Consider the following 12,616-nt stretch of genomic DNA (forward strand, 5'->3'; position numbering starts at 1 on the left):
GATGGTCTGCACTGCGGCAATACACAAAGGGAAAAAGAGATACATACATTTTAAGGATTGTAAACTCTAAGGAGTTTGAAAAAAAAAAAAACCTGCTTTTGATATATTGCTTCTTTATATATTGCTAATCAAACAGTGTAACACCATAACCTGATGTGTGCTACTTGAATGACATTTGAATAAGAAGAGTGGTACACTGCCAAACTGAGCATTTTTATTTGGCATATTAAATTAATCATTGTTCCTCACCTGTTAATACCTCCTGAACGAAGAAGCATTTTTTCATTAATTAGKGCAAGGACACAATTCCAGTTTTTCAGAGTAAACCTTGGTATAAGAAATTTTATAGGTGGCTTGATCATCTCTCCGTTGGTGAAAACACTGCCAGAAAGCAAAGACGGTAAGCTTTCTTTAGTTAAGAAACTCGTAAGAAAAAACAAAGACAAAATGTATAATTTTAACAATATGCAGTAGCTCGGATAATTATCAGTACTGCCAGTTTGATTTCAACAGTTCATTTTTAATCTTACTCTATTTCATTCAATTGTAGAACTCATTCATAAAATAAAATAGGATGGTATCCTCAACATGCTTCTATCTGACAAGATGGATGAGTCAACAGCAAAATATACTGTCCTTTAAACTGAGGTTACTTTTATCTCCATGTTACTCAAAGATATCCTCATGATCCCCAGCACAAATGAGCATAATATGAGTAATCAGCATGGATTTATGAGGGGGACGTTTTGCTTCACCAACTGGATAGCCTTCTATGACGAACAGTCCAGCTCGGAGGATGAGGGGAGACAAATGAATATTGCCTATCTTGACTTTAGATTTCAACACTGCCTCCCATAACATCCTTACTGATAACCTGATGAAGTATGAACGGGATAAGTGAACAGTGAAGTGGGATGAAAACTCCCTGAGCAGCCAGACTCCAAGGCTTGGGATCAGCGACACAAATCCCATCTGGAGGCCGGTTATCATTGCTGACTGGTAACCATTCAGAGGTACCTCAGTGGGTTGGAGAATGGGCCAACAGGAATTTCACAAAGCAACAAAAAGACATTAAAAGCCCTGCACCTGGGGATCAATAACCCTAGGCACCTGCAAAGGCTGGAAATAATCTCAAAAGAAGCTCTGTGGAAAACAGATCTGGTCAACAAATTGATCACAAGCCACCAACGTGCATTTGTGGCAAAGAAGGCCAACTGTAAGCAGGGCAGCAATAAGAAGTGTCACCAGCAGGTTGAAGGAGATGATCCCTCCTCTCTAGTCAGCACTGACAGGGCAACATCTGGAGTGCTGTATCCAGTGCTGGGCTCCTCAGTGCCAGCAAGACATGGACACACTGCAGCAAGTCCAGTGAAGGGCCACAGGGATTAAGAAGAGACTGGAAGGAACATCTAGGTGTCCCTGCTCGAGCAGGAGGGTTGGACTACATGATCTGTAGAGGTCCCTTCCGACCTTAACCATTCTGTGATTCTGTGACATACAAGAAGTTGAGAGAGCCTGAGAAGAAAAGGCTCATTGGGRTTCATGCATGAGTATAATCACCTGATGGGGCTTAGTTAGCGAGATGGCACCAGTCTCTTCTCAGTGGCATGCAGTGACAGGACAATAGGCATAAACTGAAATACAGGGAATTCCACTTAAATAACAGGAGGAACTTTTCTTACCATGAGGGTAGTCAAACACTGAACAGGTTACCCAGAGACACTGTGGAGTCTCTATTCTTGAAGAATTTCAAAACCTGATTGGACATTGCCCCAACCAACACAGCCTCTGACCCTGCTTTCAGCAGGGTCTGAACTAGATGATCTTCAGAGGCTGCTTCCAACCTCAGCTGTTCTGTGACTCTGTGTGGTTCTGTGACCAGTAGTGCTCTCTCTAAACCCATGTCTTTTTTTCCCATTTTTCCTTTTCCTTTTTTTCTCTTCCTGATTGCACTTAACCAGGAGAAGATTACTTTCATCTTCTGAGTTGACTAGAATCTCCTTATCAACAATTATATTGTCCAATTAAAACAAAAAAAAAAGGTCATTCTATGAGATTATACCTCCTTTCTGCCTGAAATTTGTCACTTCTTCCTATTACTCCAAAAATTTAAGTTCCTTGTATAGCTTCCAAAGAYTCTCCATAACTCACAATTTGTTCACACGTTATTTCATACAGTTCACACAATTTCCTTTTCCTGTCACTAATGACACTAATCTTAATATTCCATTTACCTAATTTTCACTCAATACATCTGTTCACTTTTGTGACACTGCATCTTATAGCTGAAAATTCCTCACAAAGTTTCACCTATTGCAYTTTTTATCTATTAAATAATTCTCTAATAACAACTTATACCTCAACATCCTTAGCAACATGTGACATGGCAAAGATATCTAATACAGGTAAACTTTTCATCAACTGCACCGTGCTCTTTAGAATTGTTACCACAAGGTCAATCTTCTAATATACTCAATCTCTCTCTTAAAACAATGATGTTGTCTCATTAGGCTCATTCAGCCTAATATCGCTGAACTGACCAACTATAGTAGCAGATCCCCTTGTTTTGGGAAAGAAAAAGAAGAAAATAATTGCACAGAAACCAGCACAGAGAAATCTACAGCTGCAGAAAATACTATTTCAAAAAAAAGGATTTTCAGTCTAGGCTGAAACTAGCAATTTAACACTGACAGTTTCATTCAAACCTCTCCTCAGGTGCTTTGGACAGCATCTTGTGCATCTTCCTCCTCACCATCTTTTAATAATCACCCATGTAATTCCAAAGAGGAATCTGAAACTGCTTCTGTGCAGTGTAAGGGACTCAGCATAAAAAAACAGCATAACATTCAATTAGTTAACATTTATTAACTCTTTATCCAGATCAGATTTTAATGCTCAGTATGAAACAGCTTTTTCCCTCTTTTTCTTTTGTAACTGCCAATTAAACAGTTTGTTATGTGAAGATCAGGTGAACACATTTTACGTTTTAATCATCCATTTAGCTTTGCAGCACCATAATACCACTTCCTATACAGGTAAACCTACCGTGGCAAAGAAAATGCTTTTTAAGAACATGGATTCAAACTTTTTTAAGCTTAAAAAATAAAAAAAAGGCCTACAACAAGTCCTGACAAAACGTGTCGAGTTTCAGCCAAGAGCAAATATTTATGTCTGGATGCCACTTTAAAACATCATCTTGAAATAATAAAGGTCGTATTTGGAAAGAAATTTGGGGCCATCTAGTGGGGCTTTCAGTCTATTAATATAAACCCTTGGGATGATACACTGAAACAAAGCATTCACTTTGCCAACGAAAAAACCTCTCCTTCATTTTCTTAAATATACTGCAAGTAGACACAACTTTYGTAGATTAAATATATAAAAAAAWGAACATATTATCATTGTGAAATATAAAAGAGCAGAATAATCCTTTGAGGGATGATTTAGAAATCTAGACTAGGCAAAGAAAATAAACTATGGAGCATGAGGCATGGCAGCCATGGGAAAGAATTACATGACCTAAAGAATCTTTTGCATCCTTAAATTCTCTTATCTTTATTTACCTATGGGAGACATGCAGTGTTGGAGAATTATTCAATAAACACATTTTTCCTTTCCTTAAAGGAGCAATTCAGCACATATGTAATATCAGAGACACTTTCAAATTTACTTTTTTAACCTTAGCTCTTGGTTTTGACACTGGAATTAAGTTTGATGGCTTCACTACAAAAAAAAAAAAAACAGTATTATAAGATTAGCCTGATGGTAAGATTTCCTACCTCCAAGCTGGGCATTAACACAGATTTGTATTTATTTATTTCTGGGTATACCTTAAAGACTATTGGCTTTAACCAGCCAACCCTTCTATAGATGCATCATTTACAAAGCTTTGAGAATAACAATTTACTGCAAGAACAGCAGCCACAGCACCCCTTTTCTTGTGCCTAGTGAGGGTGAGCTGAGACACATGGAACAGAAGTGTGGTTTATCATTTTGTCTGTTTTCCTGAGAGAGTTCAATGAATATGGGACATAAATCTATAAGAGAAACAGGTTGTGTTGTCAACTAAGAGAATTGATTGTTCGTATTTTTCACTCATAACAAACCACTGTTTTAGAAATCTCTGTACTGCTTTATGATTCCAGTAAACTTTTTCTAAATAACTCCTGGATTAAATGTCATTTTATCATGTTATTTATCATGTACACATTTTGTATCATATAATAGTTTGGAATATTATATATATATTTTCATATTTTACGAAGACTAAACAATTAGGCATGCAATATATTCTGTCATTCTCACCTCATTTCTTTTCTCCTTAAGAATACTTTGTGAAAAATTTGGTATACTCATATCATCCAAATTTAATTTAAGGTCAGTARGATCTATGAAGTATGTAAATATAAGCAAAATTCAACCATTCTCAATAAYGCTTTGTATAACAGAGTTTCACTACCAACATTTAGCTTTTAACTGAACACAGACATTTGGGAGTTTGTGTACACTATCAGAGTAGAAAATTCAAAACCAAATGTAAATGTCTGCTTTATAACACTTACTTGATATTTCGTGGCTTATTAGAGAAACATTGCCATCTGGAAGGCACACGGATAGTACTATGAACTACTGGTTTAATCTGCAGAAAAAAATAAATCATATATCATTAGCTGATGCAAGATGTTTAAAATAGTTTATTCTCACAGCATTGCTTAAATATAAACACTAGTCCCAGTTTCAGCTGCTATCTTTGTTCAGTACAATATGTAACACTATTAGTATTCCGGAAAATCTGCCATACTTGAATAATCCCAAATTTTTCCCTGTTCTGTGTTTTCTGTTCTAGTGAACCTGTGTCACGTTCATTCATAATTTGTCCAAGGAAGATTCCTTTCTGAAGCAACTGGCACCATTTAATCAACCACAGAAGTCGCTGTCAAAAGGCCTGAGAAGCTCTCTCCCCTGAGAAAAAAAGCTGCTGCCATAGCATTTCCAGCACTTGCTTAACTAAGAAGTGGAAAATTGAGATTTGGGATCAAAAAAGATTTTCTGCATAGGAGTCCAAGTCAGAATAAAGACCTAAATATTTATAGTTAGTAAGCCAGCAATTTTAAAACCTATTTTCTCCACTTACCAAAGTAGTCATTCCTGGTAACATTTAATTTTAGTTTATGCCATATACAGCCCTCTGCACATCACTAATGATGCTCAGGTGATTATACACTTTCATATAACTTGGATTTATTCCTCCAATAGCTCCTGACAGAGCAAATAACAGAATCTGATCAGACTAAAACCAGTAATAATTGTCATTACGCTAGTTCCCCACCCACCTCTGTCACACAAAATGGAATTATTTGGTTTTGGAGCTGTACACAAATGATTCCCTTGTGCCCCCAGACTGTTACTTACACTTTTTCACACTCCCCTTCTGCCTTTGATCTGACAGCAACATATGTTCTGCGATGAGGAACCAGCAGGAACAAAAATTTTGCTGCTAGTGTTAACGGCAAAGGTAGGAAAGCATAAATCTCTCCAGCTTAAAACCTGTCCTTAGATGTAAAGGCTGTAAGTGCAGTGGAAATATAAAAGGTGCTAAGGATCCGTTGGTCTGATATGTTCCCTGATGGGATTCTATCAGCAAATGTATAAGGGAAGAAGTTGGTTAGACACAAAAAAATCACAATATCCATTTCAATTTTAATCTTGTATTTAGCCTTTCATCAGCCCCACTGGCTATATCTGTACCAACATACTAAAAAGGTCCAGGGATCTGAGGATATAAGGTCCGGAATGGCTCTTATCCCTACCTAAACACTCCTCATGGGACAGTCTATACTGCCCACAGGAAATGCTGCCCTCCCAGGACAGTGGCCGAGTGCCAGCTCACATCAGCCAAACTGTATCAGGGGCTACAATAAAAACATAAACATTTTATTCTACCATATACCAGGGCTGAAGGCCACATACTGGCCCTGTCCATACTAGTATCGAGGTGGCCACTCAGCACTGTTTCTGTTCTAGATGGAGTGTATATTAACTACTGTTGATAAGCTGCCTTTTTTTATCTTTTTACTCCTCTTATTTCCATTACAGCCACCAATTTTCTAGCTGAAAAGAGTATTTCTGAACCACAGCAAAACTCTTAGACTGGTCAAATACTGTGGAACAACTCATCACAAAATCCTGGTCTCACAAGTCCTGTCCAGACAGGGACTTGCTGAATCTGTAACAGTGACCCAAACAGTGACAGCACCTATTCTGCAAACCCAGCATCACTTAATAGCGTCTGACTATTCCATAATATTAAGCTTCCTTAGTCTCCAAAACACAGTTCATGCCTATTTTGAATAGTTTCTGGCCCATGCTAACTTCCACCTGTGACTGTGAACTGGTGTACAAGTTGGTCCAGGCCAAAAACATACCAGGGACTGTGCTAAAAAATTAACAGTCTAGATTCCCTACATGTTCTAGTACTCAAGCATGTTCTAGGAGACTGCTTAATGTGTTAGCAAAGATTAAGCCAGAGGGAAACAGGCTCTGCAATAAGTGACCACCACAGCCACCACATATATATGTCCTTCTGTCCTTGACCTCGTGTTCTTTCAGTGGATGAGAAGGTGCAGAAAAAACACACAGGTCTCCTCACAAAAAACAGCCAGGACACATCCCAGTCCAACAAATGGTGGTCCCACATACAAAAGCCATGCTCACTATAATCCCTTAGATCCCATCTGTGCCTTAAGTCTATATACAAGAACAAAWCAGAATTTGGCTCTAAATACTATTTGATAGGGAGAAAGTAACAAAATATAGCAAAAGTCACACTTGCAGAGTGCTAATCTTACCACGAAAACAGTGTCATAAAGTATAGCAATAAAATACTGCACRAAGACAAGCACAGCTATCCCAATTGGATGTAGATGCTTGTTTCATTATGAAGCTTTGATAATGCAGATTGAAGACTACAAGTTCACTGATGATTTTTATTTGCAGTAATTAAAATATGATTTTGAGTATGTTTTATTATAGAATTTTCCTTTTCCTAATTTATATCAATAAAAAACCAAAGTGACGAACCATTAATTCAAGAAATAACTTCCTTATATATAAGTTAACTGGAAAACAGAGCTAGTCCCAGGCAACTCTCAGTAAAAATGGGTTAAATTCAGCAAAGCCAGCAGCTTAGCCCAGTTCATCTCCATTGTATTTTATTATGAATGTAATGACAGAGGGGAAAAAAATAACAATTGAAAATCTCTGTTTTAAATTGAGTTGCAATTATAACACAAAACGCAGCATTTTACCTAAGGCCTTTCCCATTTAACTTTTATGAGCCCAAAGCCCATTTGCATTCAGTGCCACAGGACAGAATGCAAAGATCCCACGCAGAGGCTCATCCCTAGGTCTAACTGGCTCAGCATGCCCAAGGGAGCTCCAAAGTGTTTGCAGTACCATGTGAGTGAGACTAGGTTCTGCATCAATGGTGCAGTAAGACTGGCCTCAAAACCAAAAATTCAGTGAGACAGCACGTATATCTAGTGGTTGATGCTATATCCTCTGCACAGACTTTGTGTATACACATGCAATATTCAGGGCTTCCTGTATACCTGAAATTGCCCTCCTCATGCTTGCTTTAATTCTAGCAGAAGTCCTTTCTGCTGCTGTTATCTTATTTCAAGGATCTAAATAGGGCTTAAAGGGCACACTTTTTCATTTTATCTGCTGTCTCAGACAAGAAAGAGTGTTCATAACATTAAACACGACAGAGATATGCCAATGCAGATGTACATCTGAAGGTCAAACTGACAAAAACAACTAGGAAAGGATATGCAGTTTAGCATCCCTGCATCTACATCAATATTGGTCTCAAAAACTTGCTATAGTAATGGGTACCATACAGTTAAAATCCATTGTTCTGCAAAATAAGATGTTACAAAAATGAGCTATATGTACTCCATGGGATTAAGCTTTATTAGATACAGGCTTACAACCATTGGTTTTTAATTCTGAACTTTTCTCATACTCTGTTCCAGTTCAAATACAAATAGGCCAGCTTAAAGACTACAGGGTCTAAGGAAACCTCTTAGATTTCAGACTGGAACAGAACACGAGAGGCCTTACTTAGCCAGCACAGGTTTCAAGGGAAACCATGAGAGATGAGAAGTAACTGCAGTGTCCRAATTACCCAAATAAACTGTGAGCCTAACCATGCTGTTTTGGGAAAATGTCCCAATCTAAAGCCAAAGGTTCAGGGGCAAGTCACAGAAGCTGTATGAACATCGTCCATCTCCCAGCATAGACATTGGTGTTGGTTTAGCTGATTCTTCTTTGACCCTCAGCTTAAGGAAGATAGTGAATAAACTTTTGAGGTTCTGCCCAGGCCTACTTATTAGTTTCTATGATCAAGACTATGATAAGCTCAGCAGACAGGGCAACTCACCATCAATAACTACTCTGGACTAGGTGACCTCTAGAAAACCCTTCCAATCTCATCTGTTCTGTGATTAATTGCTAAATATGAGTATTAGAGCTAATGCTCTTCAAATTACTACTTGAACAGGCTACTGCAAAGAGTACAGAAGTGCTCTTTAATAATTTAATAGTTATTATTAATTATGAGAAAAAAATTAAACAGAAAAYGTAATCAAATGAAAATGATGAGAAACTGCAAGATTAACTTGTATCAAAATTTTGGACAATGAATATCTGCTGTATTGATGATACTACATCACTATATTCTTGCCTAAAAAATCATATTTTAAGTGTTAAATACAAATGATACAAAGTAATAATATTTTAAAATAATAAATAATAACAAAAAATAAATTAATTTTTATAGTAATTTAAACACTTACCATCACTTCTCTTCTTTTCCCTGGTTGCTTTTTAATTCCTATTTCAAAATAGCTATAATGGGAAAAAAAAAAGACAAAGTAAGTAAAATTTGTACACTTATGTATCAAAAGAAATGGGCAATCCAAAAATACTCACTGTAAACCCTCTATCCAGTGACTAACAAAAGAAATGATGCCAGTAGCAGTACATCAGTTTACCACTGCTGGAAACTAAATACTATACACTTTCTCACCACAGTGGAACCTAAATCCCAGCAAGGTGTAGGGCTCCCTGTGTTGGAGGGGTGATACAGCTGAGAAGGGCTACTTAAAATGATCACTCTTTGATCAGGAATTTGATTACTCTTTGATCAGATATCCTGCAAGAAGTACTAGCCCCGTGTAGTTGTATGAAATCCCTCAAAGTAGCTAATGGAGTAAAGGAATGGGTGAGAATCCCCTTTATCAATCCTGGGTCCAAAGTCTAATATTCTCCCTGAAATATRCTATACATCTTCTTATGGCCATAGATGTGATTGTACTACCCACCTCCAACACAGCAGTCTATTGACTAATGCACTTGTCCAGAATACCATGTATGTATGTGTGTGTGTATACATACATATATATATATAATCTACATGCATACAGAGTGAGTGTCTTGCAGCTGGATTTACTTCACAGCTCCAATGCAAATTTCTGTAAATCATCAATTAAAATTCAAATTCTGAAATGATTTTGACTATATATATATGATTTTTGACTAATTATATACATATATAGAACAGCATATATAAATTCCAATGATATTTTCAAACCTACAGTTCAGGCATCAACAAACTCATTATGTCAAAAAATAAAAACATAAAAACATGCATCATACTTCATTTCTGGAGTCTTCTTTTTCAGTGAAATCTAACCAAAACTTACACATAATCTACAGTGTCACACCACAGCTAAACTACTATTTATACTGACTGACTAGCTAAACTAATATTTTAACTATTTAGTAATAATTAATATTTAGTAATAATTATCTAGCTATTCTTGCTCAAGCAGAAAAGAGATTCTCTAATTTCACAGGAAAAAGGGAAAGTTTCAGCAGGGCTTAACTGCAGAGAGACACCTTTTCACACAAAACTTTGCGACTTCCAGATCCTCCAGAAATGCCAAAATACAGCACCACCAAAAAACAATATTAGCAAAACTTGACAAGCACAAGAAATGAGATGTAGCATGAGGAGAGAGAGAAACAAAACTGTCTTGGTTGCTCTTAGGTTATCAAAGCAGCTCCATAACTGTTCCTCAGAGTCATGACCAAGCACTGCTCCTTGCAGTGGAGCAATGACCTGCAGCCCAGAAAAGAGACGCCTGTCCCAGGTAAGTCTTATCTGTCCATGACCTTGCTCCTCTTTTTTCCATTGGCAATACTCATGTATAAAGAGACCTTCAGAATTTTTAAGAAATTATGTACATCCATTTCCTTAACAAAGCATATGAATCTTGGTTTCACATTCAAAATACACAGCAGTAGCAGTAATAGTTTTCAAATGTCTCCCTTAGTTATCTTGTTAAAATGATACAGTGGAGAATAACTTTTATATCCTAGGTATTCCTGGGAATATGGCTATTCACATAAACACAAAAAAAAATGGAGAAAAGCTTTTAAATCTCAGGTGTTCTTGGGAATACRGCTATTCACACACAAAAAAACATGAGCTATAGGTATACATGTTACATATACAAAAATATTTGCTCGCAGATGTCACAAATCTGAAAGCATGCATGTGCGCTTTATCAGTCACTTATGATTTGAACTCAAATGATTGCATTCTGCTTTGCAGCAGTGCATTAGCTGGCAGAAATAAAGGCCACGGACCATCTTTGTTGCTGCAGTTTCCTCAAACAGCAGTAAGAGCAGTAGATGCATGAAGCCAATGATCCTCTTCACTATTTCTCCTGCACTCAAGGTTCTTCAGAGCAAAGAATAAAACTAAAACTGAATAAATCTCACCAGTTTTAACTACCCCTCTCTTGGCAAAACAGAAATGTAAAAGACTCTAGTGGTCGGTCTGTACTTTTCTGAAGATAACTCAAAATTTGAAGAGCCATTCAGGATAAAACATGTAGCATCCTAAAACTCAACAATCCTTTTTTGCTGTAATTTACTGTCCACTTCAAGTATCGTTGCCCTCTCTGGCAAAAAATCAAAGCTGTGTTTCTCTGCTCCTGACACCCCAATATACAGATTTGCCTTCCTAGGGCACGGGCGGACAAACTTGATCTCTACCAGATTTACAGGGTTCCATATGATAGTGGACTAAAAATATAATAGTAGATTAAAATCAGCACTGAAAAAAATTTATTATCTGATAAATTAATTAGAGCATAAAAAAGGGGGAAAAAAACCTTGATCTGCACCATTTCATTTCCCAGAGGGGTGCAGCTTGGCTGAATACAGCATAGGTGCCTTCGTCAATGATCAGTTCACCTTTGCATTGTAAGGTGTGGTAGGGAAGTGTATTTTTATACCTCCTTTTCTCCACATTTTATTTCGTATTTAAATGTGCATTTCAAATGATACATGTGAATTAAAGCGATAAAATCCTGGCAATCATCAGGCAATTAATGACTGAACTGGTGAATACAGGAAAAGTGTTGACTGTCAAAGACTATAAATCACTCAGGGGCACAGCGAAATCCTTGTGCTTCACCACCCAGGCACCATCCATCACTGCCTCCACTGCTGAGCAGGGGTCTCCTCCATCTCCACACATGGCAGCCAAGGAATGACCAACTACAGCCACACTGACAGCACAACCRGCCAGGGTCTGTCACCAGAACAAGATGCATGGCCAGGATACCTTCCATGTATGAGATCTAGGAGGAGTTTYGCTGAGACATCTTCCATTTAGAATAAATAAAGGGTGCATCATCAAGACATCTTCCATGCAAGAGAAATAAAAGGAGCACCATTGAGAAACCTTCCATATAAGAGAAGTAGGGGCAGCAGCATCAAGACATCTTCCATGTAGGAGAAATAGGGGGAGCATCATCAAGACACCTTCCATGTAAGAGAAACAGGAGCAGCATCGAGACACCTTCCACGTAGCAGAAGGAAAAGCAGCAGCATCAAGGTGTCTTCTGATTAAGAGATATCAAAGCAGCACCATCAAGACATAAGAGGGGCACGGCCAAGATGCCTTCCATGTAAAATAAATGAGAAGTATGGCSAAGACACCTTCCATGTAAGAGAAATAAGAGGAGCATCATCGAAACACCTTCCTTTAAAGAGATACTAGAGGAGCATCATGGAGACATCTCCCATGTAAGAGATATAAAAYGGGCATCACCAAGACACAACCCACGTAAGAGAAACAACCGAAACAGGCTGGGGAAGGGCTCCCGTGGCACCATGGCGGGCAAGACCCCTGTCCGCAGCACCGGCACCTCGGCRGGGGCCGAGGCTCTCCACTTACTCCAGCTTCTTGAACTTCTCCAGCCCCGCGGCCACGTAGCGGCCGCCCTGCTCAAGGTCGCCCAGCTGGCGCACGCGGTGGCCCTGGCGCGGCGTGTAGAGCGCGCGCACGCCGAAGGGCGCCGCCACCGCCTCGCTGAGCTGCGCCAGCAGCGCCTCGAAGGTGGGCACGTGCCGCCGGTTGATCACGAACTTCTTGCCCGGGTAGAAGGCGTCGCCGTTGCGGTAGACGAGCACGGTGCGCGCCGGCACCAGGTCGGCGCGGCTGCAGCCCGGCGGCGTGGCCGGCGACGCCACCATG

General features: G+C 38.8%; 1 protein-coding gene across 1 annotated transcript in view; it reads right to left on the reverse strand.

The window, feature by feature from the left end:
* The window catches only part of DCDC2C (doublecortin domain containing 2C), a 36,885-nt gene extending 24,270 nt beyond the window's left edge, over positions 1-12,615 (reverse strand). The window contains exons 1-4 of the mRNA XM_026037065.1: positions 12,317-12,615; positions 7,897-7,918; positions 4,563-4,639; positions 250-381 (exon numbers count right to left, since the gene is read on the reverse strand). Coding sequence (XP_025892850.1) covers positions 250-381; positions 4,563-4,639; positions 7,897-7,918; positions 12,317-12,615 — 530 coding nt within the window. The remainder of the gene's footprint in view (positions 1-249; positions 382-4,562; positions 4,640-7,896; positions 7,919-12,316) is intronic.
* Between the last annotated feature and the right edge of the window lies 1 nt (position 12,616).

The sequence above is a fragment of the Nothoprocta perdicaria genome, unplaced genomic scaffold, assembly GCF_003342845.1.
Source record: "Nothoprocta perdicaria isolate Ctin4 unplaced genomic scaffold, notPer1 scaffold_19, whole genome shotgun sequence".
Taxonomy (NCBI): domain Eukaryota; kingdom Metazoa; phylum Chordata; class Aves; order Tinamiformes; family Tinamidae; genus Nothoprocta; species Nothoprocta perdicaria.